The 20,733-nt window shown below is 43.9% G+C and overlaps 1 protein-coding gene across 1 annotated transcript; it reads right to left on the reverse strand.

Annotated features, from left to right (window-relative positions):
• Positions 1-9,071: 9,071 nt before the first annotated feature.
• LOC129183289 (mucin-22-like) lies at positions 9,072-20,265 on the reverse strand. Its single transcript, XM_054780368.1, has 12 exons — positions 20,184-20,265; positions 19,854-19,922; positions 18,999-19,050; positions 18,475-18,498; positions 15,696-18,389; positions 14,218-14,390; positions 14,088-14,149; positions 13,017-13,171; positions 11,873-12,753; positions 10,344-10,408; positions 10,110-10,249; positions 9,072-10,016 (listed from the first exon to the last, which is right to left on the reverse strand). The coding sequence occupies exons 3-12, from the start codon at positions 19,039-19,041 to the stop codon at positions 9,934-9,936; spliced, it is 4,320 nt and encodes a 1,439-aa protein (XP_054636343.1). The 5' UTR covers positions 19,042-19,050; positions 19,854-19,922; positions 20,184-20,265; the 3' UTR covers positions 9,072-9,933.
• Between the last annotated feature and the right edge of the window lie 468 nt (positions 20,266-20,733).

Here is a 20,733-nt window from a genome sequence, read left to right on the forward strand (position 1 = left end):
GTTTACCCAAACATCCTTTCGGCTTGGATACCAACCTTCAAAGACGGAAAATTGGCAAAGCGAGTCTGTGTCCGTGCTGTTTATACAGAACAGCAAGGCGGAATTGAAAGTGCATATAAAATGTAGCATAAACTGACAAAAACTGAAAAAATAGCAATACTGGTTGTTACTGTAATTGTAATCAAATGATTACACTGGTATAGTTTTATTTTTAAGGCTTACAAAGACCCTTTTGCTTTTCCCATGATAGAAATAATTATTTAAAAAATAAATAATTTTAAAAAGCAGAATATGACATTTTTTTCTTGTAAAATTGAGAAAACATTTGACGAAAAACGGAAACAAGGAGAATTACTTGACAAAAGTCAAAGTTTGAAAATCCATTAATGCATCCATCCATCTCCTATGCCACTTATCCTCATAAGGGGACTTCGGGCAAGAGGCGGGGTACACCCCGGAATTGCAGGGCACATATAGACAAACAACCATTCACACTCACATTCATACCTATGGACAATTTAGAGTCACCAATTAACCTAACATGCATGTTTTTGGAATGTGGGAGGAAACCGGAGTACCCGGAGAAAACCCACGCACGCACGGGGAGAACATGCAAACTCCACACAGAGGTTCCCCATGGAGAATTGAACCCAAATCTTCCAGATCTCCTGACCACGAGGTCACCGTGCGACCAAGTTATGAAAATAAAGTTGTAATTTTTCCACAAAAAAAAACAATCATGGGAAAATCACTGGTGGTGGTAATCTACATCTGTACCCCGAGCTGCCCTGGGGTAGTCTGACGGAAACGTGACTGCCAATTCGCACCTACGGCCTATCCGACCACCATGAAACATTCATTCACGTTCATAGACCAGTGTGGGCAGCACTGGACGCATGGTGGGTGAAGTGTCTTGCCCAGGGAGAACAACAACAGTGTCTGGGTGGAAGGAGAAAGGATCTGCCAACCTTCCAGTTTCTGGTTTCTTTCTACCTCCTGAGCCATTGCCACCCGGTTAACTGGTTTCAGGCCCGACCGACCATGTGACAAGTGAAAATGTAGGATTCCTTATTTAGAAATCAACTAGAAGGTTGTGACTGGTGCCGAGTGCAATAACCATCAGACGGCATCCGCAAGAGAAAGGTTTTAAGAACAGAAAACGTCCTCAAAGGCCTTGTCTTTTTCAACGCTACAAAATTGCCTGTTTAGAATTTGCCGAACACCACCAAACATGGGACATTGAAAGTTTGAAGAAAGTTTTATTCTCTGATGAGAAAAAATGTACGGTAACCTTGACTTGAATCTGATGGCGCTAACTCATAAAAAAAAGCGAGTAATGTTGAGTGCTGACAATCGCTAACAAGACAAGCCAATTATTGCTAATGTCTGATCTTGAAAGGTGTTGATTACCAATGTTAGCCATGCCTAAAAAAAGGGCTTCTGTTTCTGGCACTGCAGCTACAGAGGAGGAGCACATGGGAGGAAGCCAGGAACCAGGTACGCGACAGGAGATAATTACGATGTTGAATGATATAAGGAAGAAGCTAAACAGCAAAATAGCTTAACAGCATGAAGACGTGAAATTCCTCATGAAACACACGCATGAGCATGAAAAGGCATGACTAAATAAATGGATGGGCTGGAAGGCAAGACAAAGTGGAAGATTTAAAGAAGTGCAATGATTAAAAGGGTCACTTTATATCCTAGAGTGGATGATTTGGAGCGGTCGACGCACATGAACAATGTAATTGTGACCGGGCTTCACATAACACGCAGGTCTTATGCCAGTGCAGCTGATAACGGAGGAAGTGTTGGAGATGTTGCTCCAACAGAGCAACGGGTGACCAACTACCTGCAGTCAAAGGGGGTGTGGACATCAACAACGTGGACACATGCACCCCAATGTTTGGCAGGAATATAAACACAACACCTGTCATCATCATAAAGTTCAACAACAAAAAAAACAAGGTAGCATTGCCGAGGCAGAGAAGTAAGCCGAAAGAAACAAACGTCTACATCCATGAGCGTCTGACAAAACGCAATGCTTACATCGCCAAGAGGCACGTGACTTATAGGAAAGAAACAGGGGAAAAGTCAAGGCACTTGGAGCGCCAACAGCAAGATCTACATCATGTTAAATGGAGGACCCGGCGAAGCCAAAGTACTTGCTAAATATTGGACAAATATTGAAGATTACATCACAAAGACTTGATGCTGCTTGAAGTCAGCATCCTCAAAGTTTTGTTTTTTTATTTAATGTTTTACTAATTCAAATGTATTCCTATTTATTATAAACAATTCATTCCAATTTATCCCCACCCATGGATGGATGGATTTATTCCCAGTTTATAATTTTTCACATTTTATTTATTCCCTTACTACTGAACAAGGTTTATAGTGTCATTATTTTAACTCTCATTTGCATCTTGATTTTTTTTTAACGCCATCCTTTCATACAGGAAGTGTCAAAAAAATGTAAATGACAAATGTCGGAAAGTGAAATATTGGTTAAAGTTATGGTGTGAATGAATTATCAGTAATAGACGTGGGGAAGGCGGACTATAATAATTAAAATATAATGTAAAATTCTGATGTTTGTCTGTAACCACTTTCAACTTCATTCTCATAGTGTTTGGACTTTATTCTCGTCATATACTCTCTTTGGATCCTGTAATATTTTATGAACACGTTGCACTTAACAGCAGGTTGTACAGCAGGTCACACATGAGAGAATATTTGAATTGCAGTTGAAATGACGCCAAGCGGTACCTGATGATTCGGCTGACTCGCGACTGGTTTTAATGAAGACCGCTGGGACGATGCAGTGATGGCAAAGTGACACTTTCATGACAATCACCAAAACAACCAGATTTAGCTTTTTAAACAACAAAACAGACCCGGTTCTTATTGTTCATTATTATTATTATCATTTATTATTAAAAATGGTAATCATGGAGGATTATGACACAGGGATATTTTATTTTGAGAATCTTGGGTCCCACTTCAGAGGAAAAGGGGACGCTTCGGTAAAGGGCAACCTCTTATCCTTTCTACAATTAATTAAAATGTATGCAGTTTTAAATCCAATCTTCCCTGGCATTATCCAAAAATAATCCTCACAGTGATGTTAAAAAAAAAGCTCTTGATTCTCATTACAGTGTATTTATTAAGAAATATTCTTGTTTGTTGTTTTTTTTTTTTAATTTTCATTCATTTGGATTTTCATCAGCTAATAGGAGGAGTTTAAAGCGTACTGTAGCTGACACTTTTGTTTAGTAACGTTTCTTGTATAAATGTTACAAACTAAAATAAATACAATAAGATCAAATGCAAATAGAAATAAATGTATCTGTAGTACAAGGACATGGAATAAAGGTAGTTATCTTTTCCACATCCACCTGAGCCATGTTGTAGTCAATATGTATTCTTTACACTGTATTCTTTACTTGCGTATCTTGCTTGCTGCTATAACAAGTGAATTTCCCCGCTGTGGGATAAATAAAGTACAAATACAATACAATACACATTTTAGGAAAATGCAAGAACAAAAACACTCACTTGTGTGCAAGAGAGAAGATGATCCGTCCTCATGTCGCCATGGAAAGCAAGTCCGTCAAGCCACATCGAGTAAAGACAAGCTACATGTGTGAGAGGAGGGCTGTAATGAATGCATGCAAAAATACACAATGATCCCAAACTACACAACCATTCAAATGAGGCGGTCATCAAGACTAAAAAAGTAGCATGTAGCTAAGAAGGACAGTGTGTGGTGAGTCTTAAAAAAGTAGAAGAAGGAGGTTGACATTGATAAACATAATATTTTACAGTATTAGGGAGCAACCGATTTTTAACAAAGACAAAGAAAAATATGCTTTTTAATTCCTCAGAACATCCCATTCATGTCTTTCAAAATGGTTAGCCTCAGTAGCCTGGATAACTTCTGATTTCTCCAGGAATAGTTTGTCATGCTTGTGTACTTGGGGTTTGTGTACGGTTTTGGCATTTGCAGCATTTTTTTTTACCGTTGGTTTTGGATCAGTGCTGTATTTGGAGCATTTGGACATTGTTGCACGTTTGCCCCTGTCAGGCTTTGCCATTCTGAAATTGGCACAAGCCTATTCCTGTATAAATTTAGTAGGATTTTTATAATGCCCTACAATTAGAAGAAAAACGGACGTTAGCGAGTTGAGTCGCACAGGGAATAGTTGGAGGCAATTTTCAAGACAAGGAAGTGCTATTTATTTGCAGCTATTAACGGAGCAAATACTCACTCGTACTGCACAAAACAACGACCTCACTCATCGTGCAAACACAAATAACACAAAATGCTAACAAGTGTGACACATAACGTAACCTACACGCAGGGACGGACTTACCATTAGGCAAACGGCCAATTGTCTAGGGCCCTGAGATTTCCAGGGGCCGCCAAACGTCTCATAAAAACTGATTATTGATTTTTTCTTCGATTTAAAATACATATTACTGTTTTAGTCTTAATTCACGTGCTTAAAACAGCATCAAATGCATAAACTATCATCCGCTCCCTGTCCCTTCACATGCAATGGAGTATTCCATGTTTTTCCCCTTCACAATGCACTGCTGTCAGTGTCAGCCGCGGAGAAAGCAGTAGTTCTAAAGGCCCTGTCACACCTTGACGATTTAGCCAGCGCCCAACGTGATCATTTTGATGGCATACGTTGAACTGTGGACGTTTTCGACGTATACATGACGTCTTAGTAACTTATATAGAATGTTTCTTTAACTTACAGACAACTTATACCAACGAATGCAAAGCGTGTTGCCAGCGTTCACAACTTATGCCCAACGCCAGTCTAACTTATGCAAACCACACGACAGCGTATGGCCGACGATGTCGTGCCGTAGCCTATAAAAAGGCTGCCACTTGATGACTCAAATCATAACCTCACTAGACATCGCAGTGTCAACATCACCATCATGCCAAAGAAAATTTCGAAGACCGCTGCCAAGAAGTATCAGGGCAGTGACGGAGGCCGAGGGCGAGGACGTGGACGTAAGAAGGATATATCACCACCCACAGCTTCCCCTTCCCACTCTCACTCTGATGGAGATGACGCAGGTTCTAACGCCTCTCAGGCATCATCAATGGTATCGGAAGCTGTTTCCCCAGTGGCCTCCATCTCCTCTCAGCCAACACTTGCCAAGAAGAGAGCGAAGAAGACACAGTTTTGTCTCAATGTCCAAGAGGAGCAGCTGATGTGTGATTTCCTTCATGAGAACACCATCCTCTGGGACGTCAAGAAGACTGACTACCAGAGAGTGCACAAGAAGGTAAAGGTACGCTTGATATTATCTTGACGTATTATGACTTGTGTGTAACTTACAAATAACGTGTGTGAACGGGCGTCAACGATCGCATAACTTATTGCCCGCGTATGCGGGACGTATGAACCATACGTTGACATACGTCGAAAAGTTTTGTGCACGCACAAAATTTTTGGACGTACTACGACATATGCCGACGTGCTTCAGCGTGCTCTTAACTTATACAAACTTACCCATAACTTATTCGACGTACGCCAGCATATTGGCCAAATTTTTCATACGTTGGCGTACGCTGGATAAATCGTCAAGGTGTGACAGAGCCTTAAGAGATGAAGCTGAGAGTGACGCTTTTCACCACAAAGATGTGAGTATTAAAGCGGTAAACTATATTACAATTTGCATAATGTTCTTATCAATTACAGTAAAACTGTTGAGGTGATTCACTTGTTAGGGTATAATAATCCCCCGGGAGGATTTTAAGAACTAAATCTGGCTCACAAAATAGGAGAATTTTCACATATTCACACTTGCTAGTTGATGATTAAAACATTAATATTACAACATACTAGCAACTTAAGCTGACAGATAACTGTAAAAGATTTCAAAAGCAGGAAAAAGTGGTCTATTTGCTGCTGCCCACGCTAATGACTTTGTGTTGAGCTGAGAATAAAACTTTTGTCAGTGCAGCACAAGGATGTGGAGGGACCCAGCGACTGTGTCTGCCTAGGGCCCACAACTGACTAAATGCGCCCCTGCCTCCACGTTTCGCTATGTGGGCATTAAAATAAATGTCTACACGTTAACGTACATGCAAAAATTACACCCATGTCTTCCTGCTGTAAGACATGCTGGGTAATTTGCAGTACTCTCTCTCCCAACATGCTACATGACTATTTTGAAGAAAATCCAACCTTCTAGCTGTTGAGGTGTCGGCAAAATTCTGCATTATTTGTGTGAGGCGTTTCACATGTGCCTGGACTACAGTGGAGCTTCTGCAGTGGAATTCCCACCAATCTATTCAAAATCCAAGAAAAACGTATTGGAATATCACGTCTCTGTCCAACAAAAACTGTGTTGTTTGAAAGATAAGTGAGTGAAAACACTTGTTGGTGTTAGTGTTAGTTGGGGTTTCAGAGTAGTCGTCCCTAAGTGCTTTTTGTTTTGAGAGACTCACATGACAGCCACTGCGGTATGATGAAAATGAAGACTCTTTCCAGAAGCTTATTTTGGTGGCCTCCACTCCATGAAGATATTGAAAGTGAGGTTAATCTGTGTGACAAATGTTAATTCAAAATCGGTGGGGAACATCAACGTCAAGCTAGAAGGAGCATTTGGAGGGGGAGGAGCGAGTCGGCATCGTGTTCGGTGGCGCCTCGCTTTTATTTGCTATTCGCGAGTGATCTGGGGCCATACCCTCCGTGAATAGTGGGGATATACTGTCCTGTTGACTATGAAAGATTCGGACCTATGGAAAAAAAAAACCCTAGATGAATCATCAGAAATGACGTATAAAAACGAACACAATATGCACAAAGAATATGGATTCACTTCTTTGACTTTTGAATCATCCCCATCATGTGTCTCAGTGTGCAGTGAAGCACAGTCCATCTAACCTTGCGTGAATACCATGGGCTTCAGCCAATGACAGGAGTTATCTCAAGTGTGTGGGGGATGTGCTCTAATTAACATTGGGGGTTTTTAATGAGGGCTGTAATAAAAGGTACATTTTTCCATAAAATTGCTATTCATATGTGTAATGACTCAGTAGGTCTGCTTCACATCTGCTCTATTGTGGCCTAAAGAGGACAGAGGCAGCGGTTTGATTCTATTGTTTGTTCTCAAGGGGTCAACTAATGTACTCAAGCTAACGTGATTACGCATTTCATTATAAACGCTTTCCAGCCGAACTGTGTTATGGGTGCCACACGCGGGAGGCGACGTCGCCTCTGCTCCATTCACTTTAAATGAAACCTGCGCGATAGGGCGATTATCACAAGTCACCGTCCAGCCAAGAGACATGCAAAATTAGTGCGTGTGAAAGTTTGTGCTCGTGCGTGTCATCGTGTGTACGCTGGATCCCAGGAAGCTGAAAAATGTTGAACTTTTCATCACTGTCGCCCAGACGAGGACCAATCACCGGGAGTTTCACTGATTGGACAATTAGCGGACAGGATGCTAATCAGTACGCTCTCACAGGGAAACATGAAGGAAAAAGTAATCTGACATTTCTAAAAAAGAAAGAGTTCAGAGATATAAAGAAAAAAGCAGCGGCATGGGACCTCGGTGCCGCCAAAGTAACCATATCAGGTAAGTTTACATCAGCTTACACGGACATTTATGTACGTTTATCTTTAATACTAGCAAGATACGGTACTACCAAGACTACTCGATCAACACCGCCCGCTTTTCCTCCTCTGAACTACTTTGCTACCCCCAAATTGCCTCCACATCTGACAGACAATCAAAACCGTGGGAGACTTGTACAATTGGCTCTGGATGTGAATGCGTCGCTCACCAGTGGTCACAGCTGCTCGTCGCCTCCCATTTGCAGGGTTTGCTACATGTTGACGATGAGCTTTGCCAATGGCTGTTGTTTGTCGCCTCCCGTGCGTGGCGGTCATTACCCTTGAATGAGGGTCATTTACATGCTAGCAAAACCTGCTGATGATGCTTTTTTTTTGGCAAGGATGATTTAGCAGAGTAGTGCACTTAACGTAACAGCTACTTCCTCCGCACATAAATGTCTGTTCAACATTTTATTTATGACTCGTCATCCATCCATCCATCCATCAATCTTCTTCCGCTTATCCAAGTTTGGGTCGGGGGGTAGCAGCCTAAGCCCTTACTTCCCTCTCCCCATCTACTTTGTCCAGCTCCTCCCGACGGATCCTGCGGGTACCAGGCCAAAATGTGTGTTTCTCCACTGGGTGCCTGCGTTCTCCCTTAGAAATAGGGTAACAAGCATTGTCATTCGAGAGAAACTTTGAGTAAGAACCGCTGCTACTCCGTATTGAGAGGAGTCGGATGATTTGTCTTGGGCATCTGGTCAGGATGCCTCCCTGGGGAGCACGTCTGACCAGTAGGAGGTGTCGGGGAAGACAAAGGCCTGGAGACTATGTCTCTCAACTGGCCTGGGAACACCTCAGGATGGGCTGGGGAAAACTGGACTCGTAATACAGTTCAAGCTCAAACACAAACAGGGACTTATGTAAACGATATGCCTTAAGAGCAGGTGTCTCAAAGTCATCTTACCTCGGGGCTGCTGGAAGGTAGAGTCTGGGTAAGGCTGGGCCGCATCAAGTATTCCACTGGGAGTGCTTCCGGCTTCCCAGCATGCATTGCAGCACTTGTTTTGTAAAAAGCTGCTAAAGTTGCATGTTTATAGTTAACATAGTTGTTTGTTATTCCCCGAAGTAGTAGGAGTTGCTCTAGGTGTGTTTACTTTCACTTATTTGCATATTGTGCTGTAATTTTTACAAATTTGTCAAAACATTCACCCCTACTGTGTTGCCTTTTCTCACAAATAAACCACACTGTTATTAAACCTCAAAATTTGACCATTCGTCAGATTGACTTGAAATTTCTCACACACCTCAATGTGCGCAAACCCCCCCCGCAAATCCCACCACTGTACTGAGACGCTTGTTTGTAAAATTTGAGCAAGGCTGTTTGAAAACATGAATGAATAGTTGAACTTTACTGTGTTGGTAAAACAAAGATAACATTTTAGCCTTTAAAAGTAGAAATGGACACAAGCATCTCCATGCTTAATTGTTTACAATTTTATTTTCATTGTTATTTTCAAATACGTTTACTGTATATTCACACACACACACACACACACACACACACACACCAAAGCCACTGCAAACTGTATGTGATTCAAACTGTGACCCTTTCAATCATACGATGGCTTTGAATGGAAATAAATATATCATGATTACTTTCTTGTTGGTTTGTAAACAAACAGGCATATCAACTACTATTGAACACATACAATAGAAATAGACAATGAATTATGTTCTTGATTTTAAAATTAAGGAATTTACAAAAAGGTTGAGTTTAAGGAAAAATTATTGTGACATTAAAGGTTCCATATTATTCAAAACTGACTTTTTAAATGATGACCCGCCCCTAGCTAGATGAACCTGCCGCGTGTATGCTCCCACCAATTCACGAAGGACAGCTTTGTAAAAAAAGAAAAAAAAAGAAAGAAAGTATAGCAAGGCACCCCGCCTCTCGCCCGAAGTCAGCTGGGATAGGCTCCAGCATACCCGCAAGGATAAGCGGCATAGGAAATTGATGAATGGGTAAAGCAGGCTTCACTACACATCTTAAAATAAAACCTACAGGTCATTAGCATAGTGGGGTTTACTAAGAGCACTTTTAAACTGTCTAAATTCCAGCATCAAGGCTAGATTTTGGCCAACACACACCAAAACACGCCAAAACACTATTCTGGGGCCTCTGAGACGTAAAAAACCTTTAAATTAGTTTCTGTCAAATCAGAAGTACACATCATTACCATGTGACGTTCAAATGGTACATTTCATCATGAACTTTCAATGCAGTGTAATATACTGTATGTTAAATAGAATTGGTGAAATCAGTGTCTCTCTTGGGCACCAGCTAAAAGTCTCTTAGCATCTGTGCCAATGCCACCAATGTCAGGGACATGACTGCCAACGTAACCACTGCAGGCCGAGAAGCATCTGGAAGTATTAGAAAAAAATATTATTGCTCAATACAAGACATTTAATAAAAACTTAATAAGATTGTGACTGTGTTTATTTCTAAAACTGTACCTGCAGTAAGACTCCCTGGTACAATATTCAGGTTGGAGTTAGAAAGTTCACTTATGAGTCCAGAAGTTGCACTGCCAGCTGAGGGAACCACTGATTGATTTTGGAACACGAGAGTCATGTTGGTGACAATTGATCCGTTCCTTCAATGAAAAGCACACCAAGAGCATTATTTAAAAAGCAAGTGATTGGTACGGGCCCAATATTAATTAACCATTGGAAGAAATGTAGTCTTACATGAACGAGTTAACAAGAGAGCGACTGAAAGCTGGTCCGAAGAGGTTGTTGCAGGCTGTGTTCACCTGAAACAAAAATACAATTCATTGCAAAGGAATTCTGTCGCTTCCTGCAAATGGACAGCATAACTAATACATCGTCCGTACATTCCGGTATATAAGTCGTTACTTTTTTCTTAAACTTTAAACCCTGCGGCTTAAACCACAGGACACTAAGGAGGCTCCTTTCCGTCATGGAAAACCAGCATCATCCAATGCACAGCATCATCTCCTGACAGAAGAGCAGTTTCAGCGGCAGATTACTATCACTGCCCTGCTCCACTGAAAGACTGAGCAGATCATTCCTCCCCCACGCCATGCGGCTTTTCAACACAACAGAGGGGGAGCAATAAAACCACACACAGAACTGGACTTATTAAATTTTGATGTCATCCTATTATGATGAATTATTATTATAATGTATTATTATTATTCATCATGTATTATTGCACTACAAATTTGACGTGATTTGTCCCATATTTATGTATTTGTCGATTTATTCTTATTCTAGTTCTGATTTTCTTGTCATGTCTCATGTCTTGCCTGGGTTGTTTATTATTATTATTATTTTATATTGTGATTTAAGTGATTAAGTTCATTATGACATTTTTGGAGATCAAAAAAGTATGTATGTATCTATCTATCATATACAGCGGTGTGGCTAATTTATAGCTATAGGTCTAATCTCGTGACATATCCTTTACTTCAGAACTACTACTAATTGTTTAAATACTGTGCCGCTTGCAAGCCAGTGAGGAAACAGTAGCTCTTTCACGAGCTATCAGTGCACTCACATCGAGCTTATCAACCCAATGGAAATTGCAGGAGGTCATGATATATAACAGCAGAACAATATAACAGCCTGGCTCACGGTGTCATCTTACAAAGAACACTAAACTCATCACACAGCAACTCAACACTCAAAAGGTGTACCTAACAAATACACAAGCATGTACCAATATGAGTTTGAATGAAAAAAACAACTCTTTTAAAGTTTTACCGTCATGCATTGCATCTGAGCAACGTATTCATTGGGGTGCTGCAATGACTCCCTCTGGGCTCCTCTGGCATTGGCACTGCTGTGCCATCCATACATTTTCTATGCTGCCTGCCCTCCAATTAATTGCTTTACTCAGACAAAATGCATTATTGAAAAAATTGTCAATGTTTTTTTTTCTAAACTCTTATTGGTACATGTTTGTATATTTATTAGGTATACCTTTGAGTTTCAAGTTGCTGTGTGATGAGTTTAGTGTTGTTTGTAAGATGACACCATGAGTCATGAGTAATGACCAATTTCCAATGAGTTGACAAGCTCATCGTGAGTCTTGTCATAGCTCATGATTGGCCTCTGTCAAATAAAGAGTTTAAATGTGCAAATCTGTTTTTTCCTGTAAATGTATTGGGTGCGACTTATACACCGGAATTCACGGTCAATCAACATTTCAATTTTAAGAAGGGCATACATACTGTAATGTGGAGGAACTTTACCTCTGTAACTACTGTTGTAGCTAAACTTTGAAATCCTGGTGAAGCTGTATTGGCAAGATCTGATGTAAATGTCTGGTCAAGACTGAACTGAAGACCAAGGGTTCCCTCAGTGGATGAAGGAGGGTTTGTCGATGCAGTTGTGGTAGCTGTTGTAGAGGCAGTTGTAGTAGTTGCAGAGGCTGTGGTGGCACTGGGGACAGCAGTTGTGTTGGATGCCATAGTAGCATTGGGAGCAATGGTCTCATTGCCCGTCGTGGTCTCATTGGCCGCCGTGGTCTCATTGGCGGTCGTGGTCTCATTGGCCGCCGTGGTCTGATTGGCCGCCGTGGTCTCATTGCCCGCCGTGGTCTCATTGCCCGTCGTGGTCTCATTGGCAGTCGTGGTCTCATTGCCCGCCGTGGTCTCATTGCCCGCCGTGGTCTCATTGCCCGTCGTGGTCTCATTGGCGGTCGTGGTCTCATTGCCCGCCGTGGTCTCATTGCCCGCCGTGGTCTCATTGCCCGTCGTGGTCTCATTGCCCGTCGTGGTCTCATTGCCCGCCGTGGTCTCATTGCCCGCCGTGGTCTCATTGCCCGTCGTGGTCTCATTGCCCACCGTGGTCTCATTGCCCGTCGTGGTCTCATTGCCGGTCGTGGTCTCATTGCCCGTCGTGGTCTCATTGCCCGCCGTGGTCTCATTGCCCGCCGTGGTCTCATTGCCCGTCGTGGTCTCATTGCCTGCCGTGGTCTCATTGCCCGCCGTGGTCTCATTGCCCGTCGTGGTATCATTGCCCGTCGTGGTCTCATTGCCCGCCGTGGTCTCATTGCCCGTCGTGGTCCCATTGCCCGCCGTGGTCTCATTGCCCGTCGTGGTCTCATTGTTCGCCGTGGTCTCATTGGCCGCTGTGGCATTGGGAGCATTGGGAGCAACAGTTGAGTTGGATGCCATAGTAGCATTGGGAGCAACAGTTGAGTTGGATGCCGCCGTGGTCACATTCATAGAAGGTGCCATCGTTGATGAAACATCCACAACAAGAAAATTCAGAAAGAAATTGTTGACAAAGTATATGTACTGCAGTACATTGATTCATTCATTAGTTTATGAATGAACAAAGTACTGAAATGAAATCAGCATAACATATACTGTAATAATAACAAAATCTTACGCGTAACGACAATGCTCGACGTGTTCAAAGACTGGGAAAAGTTGCTGGAGCTCCCATTTGCTGCCACAACCAAGGTGTTTGACACAGATCTAGGCTCTGGGACTGTGTCGGAACTGTTGAATATCAGTTGGGAATCAACCACAACTGACCCTGGACTGGAACAAAAAAATGATTCTATTGTTAATATGGACAATAAAATGTTAACTGTGTGAGAAATTGATTAAAAAAGTGAAATCAAGCAATCCCAAGCAATCCCAAAATATTAGGGTAAATATGTCCCCTGTTTGCAGCGTACATGAGAACTTCAGAGAAAAGGCAACACTGGTGATTTGTATAATATGATTCGTATGAATATAGAACATCGCACAAAAGTGGGTACACCCATAATATGTCAGCAACCAAGACAGTTGTCAACTTGAAGGTGTGTTGCTGAAATATGAGCGGTGTGCTCACTTTTGTGAGATACTGTATATTCATGAGAATCATATACAAACCACCAGCAAATCATAACTTTAAGTGTCACATTTTCCCTGAGGTTCTCATTTATGTTGAATGGGCATTCGACTTAATATGGAGAACATTAACAATCAATCAATTGATTTTTACTTTTTAAAATATGTTCTGAATCCCTGTTTCTATGCCAGTGTCATATGTAGCAAAATAATTCTGCCCATGGAGCTCAATTTCAGAGCTGACATCATGTCGGTTAGCTTTGACTGATTCAATAGCACCTTGCTGGTTGAAGCCAGGTAGTGCTTCATTTTGCCTCAACTGCTTCAAGCCGCAAATGATGTATCACAGTGGCCCTCGACCTTTTTTCAGTGACATGCCCCGTGGGGAATATTTTTTTCAGCCAAATACCCCGCAACCAGAGAAAAACATTTTAGGTAGGAACTTTAGGTAGGAACAAAAGTTGTAAAACTCATCGCTGTAGCATCCGATCAAACACACATTTTCCCCATTGCATATACAGTATGTATATTTTTTAAAATGTCAGGTACCCCTCCGAGTGCCTTCAAATACCCCCAGGTCTATTAGTTCCCTCATTTGACAACCAATGATGTCACATACCTGAAAAAAGTAACCACAGACCGAATAAAGTTCCTAAAGGCTGCAGAATATATGGCATCAAGCTGTGCAGAGGAAATATAGTTAAGCATTTTTGTATAATGGCCTTATGTAACGCTAATGTAACAATTACCTCATTTTGGATTTCAGTGGCCAAACTTTGAAACTCGGGAGAAGATGAATTTTCAAGTTGTGGCGTGAACGTCTGCTGCAAACTAAATCGCACTCCGACTTGTGATTCTGCTGGTGCAGGCATTGTAGCCGGAGGAGCTGGTGTTGCATTTACCGGTGGGGTTGTCGCATTTCCTAATGGATGAGATTGACGTTATTATGAGCAAATTATACACATTTTTGTCACTTTTGTTCGACCAGAGTTGGGCGATACCTTGTGCTGTTGCATTAGGTGGTGTTGATGTTGAATTTGCCTGGGCTGTTGTTGCGTTTGCTGACAGTGATGTAACATTTGCTAGGGGTGTTGTTGCATTTTCTACTGGTGTTGCATTTGTCGATGTTGTTACATTTCTTGCTGGTGTTGCATTTGTTGGTTGTGACGTGACATTCGCATGTGGTGTTGTTGCATTTTCTGCTATTGTTGTTACATATGCAGGTGTGACATTTATCGGTGTTGAAGTTGCCTTTGCTGCTGTTGTCACATTTGCAGGTGGTGTTGCAATTGTCGGTGTTGTTGCATTTGCTGGCTGTGACGTGACATTTGTTGCATATTCTACTGGTGTTGCATTTGTTGGTTGTGAAGTAACATTGGCTTGTTGTGCTGTTGCATTTCCTGGTATTAAAAGTTGCATTTTCTGCTGTTGTTCCATTTGCAGGTGGTGTTGCATTTGTTGTTAGTGTTGTTTCTCGTATGAAAGTTGCATTTTTTGCTGTTGAAGTTACATTTCCTGCTGTTTAAAATGCATTCTCTGCTGTTGTCGTTAACTTGGCAGGTGGTGTTGCATTTGTTGTTGGTGTTGTTATATTTATCGGTGTTTTTGCATTTGCTGGTAGTGTTGTTGCATTTTCTACTGGTGTTGCATTTGTCGGTGTTGTAACATGTTCTGCTGGTGTTGCATTTGTTAGTTGTAAAATGACATTTGCAGGTGTTGATGTTGCATTTGCTGGCAATATTGTTGCATTTGCGAGTGGTGAAGTATCATTTGCTTTTGGAGTTGTAGCAATTTCTGGTATTTAAGTTGCATTTTCTGCTGTTGAAGTTGCATTTTCTGCTGTTGTTCCATTTGCAGGTGGTGTTGCATTTGTTGTTAGTGTTGTTGCATTTATCAGTGTTGTTGCATTTGCAAGTCGTGTTGTTGCATTTGCTACTGATGTTGTATTTCTTGCTAGTGTTGCACTTGGCGGCAGTGTTGTTTAATTTTCTGCCAGTGTTGTTGTATTTTCTGCTGGTGTTGATCAATTTGTTGGTGGTGTTGTTGCATTACGTGGTGTTGTTCAATGGAAAACGATTCATATTTTTAGGCCATAAGTGTCATTGCATTCATTTGAAAATAAACAAGATAGCACTGATTAAATGACTGAGAGGGGATATGTGTCTTAGATATGTCATGGTGGCTGTAACAACAGTGGAAATGGTTTCAGGTGGGATGAAGGTATTACCTGGTGGAGGAGTACTCATATTAGCCGGAGGAGTGGTCATATTAGCTGGAGGAGTGGTCATATTCATCGGCGTTTCAGTTGAATTGTCTGGCGTGGTCTCATTGGCTGGTGTTTCCGTCGCATTGACAAGTGTGGTCATATTTTCTGGTGTTTCTGTTGCATTGGCCACCGTGGTCTCATTGGCTGTTGTGGTCTCATTGCCCGCCGTGGTCTCATTGCCCGCCGTGGTCTCATTGGCCGTCGTGGTCTCATTGCCCGCCGTGGTCACATTGCCCGCCGTGGTCTCGTTGGCCGCCGTGGTCTCGTTGGCCGCCGTGGTCTCATTGCCCGCCGTGGTGTCATTGCCCGCCGTGGTCTCATTGCCCGCCGTGGTGTCATTGCCCGCCGTGGTCTCATTGCCCGCCGTGGTCTCATTGGCCGCCGTGGTCTCATTGCCCGCCGTGGTCTCATTGCCCGTCGTGGTCTCATTGGCCGCCGTGGTGTCATTGGCCGCCGTGGTCTCATTGCCCGTCGTGGTCTCATTGGCCGCCGTGGTGTCATTGCCCGCCGTGGTCTCATTGCCCGCCGTGGTCTCATTGGCCCCCGTGGTGTCATTGCCCGCCGTGGTCTCATTGCCCGCCGTGGTCTCATTGCCCGCCGTGGTCTCATTGGCCGCCGTGGTCTCATTGCCCGCCGTGGTCTCATTACCCGCCGTGGTCTCATTGGCCGTCGTGGTCTCATTGGCCGCCGTGGTCTCATTGCCCGCCGTGGTCTCATTGCCCGTCGTGGTCTCATTGGCCGCCGTGGTGTCATTGGCCGCCGTGGTCTCATTGCCCGTCGTGGTCTCATTAGCCGCCGTGGTGTCATTGCCCGCCGTGGTCTCATTGGCCGCCGTGGTGTCATTGGCCGCCGTGGTCTCATTGCCCGCCGTGGTCTCATTGCCCGCCGTGGTCTCATTGGCCGCCGTGGTCTCATTGGCCGCCGTGGTCTCATTGCCCGCCGTGGTCTCATTGCCCGTCGTGGTCTCATTGGCCGCCGTGGTGTCATTGGCCGCCGTGGTCTCATTGCCCGTCGTGGTCTCATTGGCCGCCGTGGTGTCATTGCCCGCCGTGGTCTCATTGCCCGCCGTGGTCTCATTGGCCGCCGTGGTCTCATTGCCCGCCGTGGTCTCATTGCCCGCCGTGGTCTCATTGCCCGCCGTGGTCTCATTGCCCGCCGTGGTCTCATTACCCGCCGTGGTCTCATTGGCCGTCGTGGTCTCATTGCCCGCCGTGGTCACATTGCCCGCCGTGGTCTCGTTGGCCGCCGTGGTCTCGTTGGCCGCCGTGGTGTCATTGCCCGCCGTGGTGTCATTGCCCGCCGTGGTCTCATTGGCCGCCGTGGTGTCATTGGCCGCCGTGGTCTCATTGCCCGCCGTGGTCTCATTGGCCGCCGTGGTCTCATTGGCCGCCGTGGTCTCATTGGCCGCCGTGGTCTCATTGGCCGCCGTGGTCTCATTGCCCGCCGTGGTCTCATTGCCCGTCGTGGTCTCATTGGCCGCCGTGGTGTCATTGGCCGCCGTGGTCTCATTGCCCGTCGTGGTCTCATTGGCCGCCGTGGTGTCATTGCCCGCCGTGGTCTCATTGCCCGCCGTGGTCTCATTGCCCGCCGTGGTCTCATTGGCCGCCGTGGTCTCATTGCCCGCTGTGGTCTCATTGGCCATCGTGGTCTCATTGCCCGCCGTGGTCTCATTGGCCGCTGTGGTCAAATTGGTTGCCGTGGTCTCATTGGCCGCTGTGGTCTCATTGGCCGTCGTGGTCTCATTGCCCGCCGTGGTGTCATTGCCCGCCGTGGTCTCATTGGCCGCCGTGGTCTCATTGGCCGCTGTGGTCAAATTGGTTTCCGTGGTCTCATCGGCCGCTGTGGTCTCATTGGCCGTCGTGGTCTCATTGGCCGTCGTGGTCTCATTGGCCGCCGTGGTCTCATTGGCCGCTGTGGTCTCATTGGCCGTCGTGGTCTCATTGGCCGTCGTGGTCTCATTGGCCGCTGTGGTCTCATTGGCCGCTGTGGTCAAATTGGTTGCCGTGGTCTCATTGGCCGCTGTGGTCTCATTGGCCGTCGTGGTCTCATTGCCCGCCGTGGTGTCATTGCCCGCCGTGGTCTCATTGGCTGCCGTGGTCTCATTGGCCGCTGTGGTCAAATTGGTTTCCGTGGTCTCATCGGCCGCGGTGGTCTCATTGGCCGTCGTGGTCTCATTGGCCGTCGTGGTCTCATTGGCCGCCGTGGTCTCATTGGCCGCTGTGGTCTCATTGGCCGTCGTGGTCTCATTGGCCGTCGTGGTCTCATTGGCCGCCGTGGTCTCATTGGCCGTCGTGGTCTCATTGCCCGCCGTGGTCTCATTGCCCGCCGTGGTCTCATTGCCCGTCGTGGTCTCATTGGCCGCCGTGGTCTCATTGCCCGCCGTGGTCTCATTGCCCGTCGTGGTCTCATTGGCCGCCGTGGTCTCATTGGCCGCTGTGGTCAAATTGGTTGCCGTGGTCTCATTGGCCGCTGTGGTCTCATTGGCCGTCGTGGTCTCATTGGCCGTCGTGGTCTCATTGGCCGCCGTGGTCTCATTGGCCACTGTGGTCTCATTGGCCGTCGTGGTCTCATTGGCCGTCGTGGTCTCATTGGCCGCCGTGGTCTCATTGGCCGCCGTGGTCTCATTGGCAGGTGTTTCCGTCTTATTTCCGTTTTCTAGATATTTTGACAAACAACATCATCATATTTGCCTTATCATATTATATTTAGGAAAAAATGCTTTGGGTTTCATATGCAATACCTGCTGATGCTGTTCCCACTAGTCCTGCAGAGACGAGAGAATATTGTCATTTTATTTTCGTAACCAGCAGACAATATGATAAAGTGTCTCACTCAAGCATAGACAACACTTTCATTCGTGAGAAAACTTTACACAGGTGAAATCAAATTTTAGCTTGCTATCGAGGCCCAACAACATTCCGTAAAGCTATACAGTAGCCTTACTACATGTTGCATGGCAGAAATGTCCAATCAACCAGTGTTTTGGACTGGATTGCGTTAGACTTTAGAAAGTGGAATGTACTCCATACCTGTCAACCCTCTCGTTTTCACCAGGAAACTACCGTATTTGGCCCTTCCTTACCGGCACCCTCCCGTTTTAGTCTTTCATATTTTCGGGGGTGCTGGTGGAAGACCTGGATTTCTCTTATTTTCCCTAAAAATGTTCCTTATTTTCAAATGCAAATGTTGCCAGGTATGCTGTACTGTAATACACCCCAGTAAACATGCACCACATAAACATGCACCACAACAACACCAAAGTACCTGCAAATAGCAGAACGACTAATACACATTCTATCCTTGCCATGTCTTGTTCCTGTTGAAAACAAATGAAGTTAGATCGGCATCCGTCGGCAACTTGAATCATCTCAGACACTCCAGACATTTTACACCATCAAATGAGATCCAATACACGAGTTGTTATCAATACTTTTTTACAAAAATAATAGAGCGACGTATCGGATGACATTAGATAATGTTGAGACTGATTGAAAAAAATGTATGTATACCATAACAAGACGTTCAGTATCATCCTATTTTTATTATGATAACAAGTCAGCATTTCTCCACCTCAGCTATGCCACATCATGCCAAATCATCCTTCGGGAAGGATGTGTGACTTGTATGAGCCTTGACAAACATATTGCTAAACCTGCAAGACTGCTCAAGAGTTCTGTCCCTCATGTCTGTAAATATTATGATGCCAAATATACTGACAACCATATCCTTGACAATGTCCTTGTTTATTTCTCTGCAACTTTTTTTCAATTATGAACTGACCAACGAATTGAATTTAATGATGGATAGGTGTATTATATAGAATGGGAAATACAGTGAGGTCAGTCACATTTGTGCAATAAGTGCAAAATTTGAGCAGTACAATAATAAAATTATAAATATGGTACAGTATGGTCTGTTAACATAAAGTCATTTTGTATAAACACAAATTTACTAAATTTTTTTTACTGGCTGTCACTGTCTCCTGAGGATTTTACCCATCCTTGGCCTTATCCAATGGATAACGTTCTACACTTATTCTCCACTAACAGGCCATCTTGAAAGATGGAGAAAAGATGGAATGTTGAAAGATGTAAAAAGCACATAATTATGAGTACTCACTTTATTTTTATTTGTCCTCTCTATGCCCACCCGTCAGCACAGTATGATGTGAAGAGATGGGTCCACACCCTGTAGAATAATGCAATATAATCCCTGTCAAACAAAGCATCATGCCTACAAGCAAGAGCTATTGCGTTGCTAAATTGGTACTTTTAGTACATTTCAACCTTATTTTATCCAAAACAATTTTATTTCTTCTAACTTCCTTATTTTCACAGTAAGTGACACAAACGACACAAATGACAAAATGTAAGCAAACAAATATTAATTTTATTAAATGTTATAGTAACAAAAGTGATGCTCAGTACAATACTTCAAAAGTGCTCTTACCTGAAAGTTGAGCCCAGCAGCAATGTGGCGTTCACTGCAGTCTGTTAAGTTGAATGCACCCTCCTGGGTTGAGATTTTATGTCAGCGTCATTGACAGGTTTTTTTTTTCAATGGGATGGTGTTTTTTAGAGGATTGACATAAGTTGCATAACTGGTTCCATGCATGCAATTTTTCTTTTTTGGCCACAGCCAATCTATCACATGATCAAGATATACTGTGTGTACAGTGGTGTGAAAAAGTGTTTGCCCCCTTCTCGGATTCTTTTTTTTTTGCATGTTTGTCACACTTAAATCCTTCTACTGTAATCATTAAACAAATGCAAATATGAGCACACAACACAAGATGCTGTTTTTAAATGAAACTTTTTATGATTAAGATGACAAAAAAAATCCAAACCTAGAGGCAGCACGGACAGGGACAGGAGCAGGACCAATAGACTGATCAGGAGAGCGAGCTCTGTCCTGACGGTCCTCTGGACTCCGTGGAGGAAGTGGGGGAGAGAAGGATGTTGGCTAAGCTGACATCCATCATGGACAACACCTCTCACCC

This window comes from Dunckerocampus dactyliophorus, chromosome 6 (genome assembly GCF_027744805.1).
Source record: "Dunckerocampus dactyliophorus isolate RoL2022-P2 chromosome 6, RoL_Ddac_1.1, whole genome shotgun sequence".
NCBI lineage: Eukaryota > Metazoa > Chordata > Actinopteri > Syngnathiformes > Syngnathidae > Dunckerocampus > Dunckerocampus dactyliophorus.

Excerpts from the sequence above, each read along its gene's own strand:
- LOC129183289 (XM_054780368.1), bottom strand. The coding sequence starts at position 19,041 with ATGGCAAGGATAGAATGTGTATTAGTCGTTCTGCTATTTGCAG. Across the intron at positions 18,390-18,474 it reads AGTGGGAACAGCATCAGCAG|AAAACGGAAATAAGACGGAA; the intron begins GTATTGCATATG and ends CAAAATATCTAG. Across the intron at positions 10,250-10,343 it reads TCTCTTGTTAACTCGTTCAT|GAACGGATCAATTGTCACCA; the intron begins GTAAGACTACAT and ends TTTTCATTGAAG.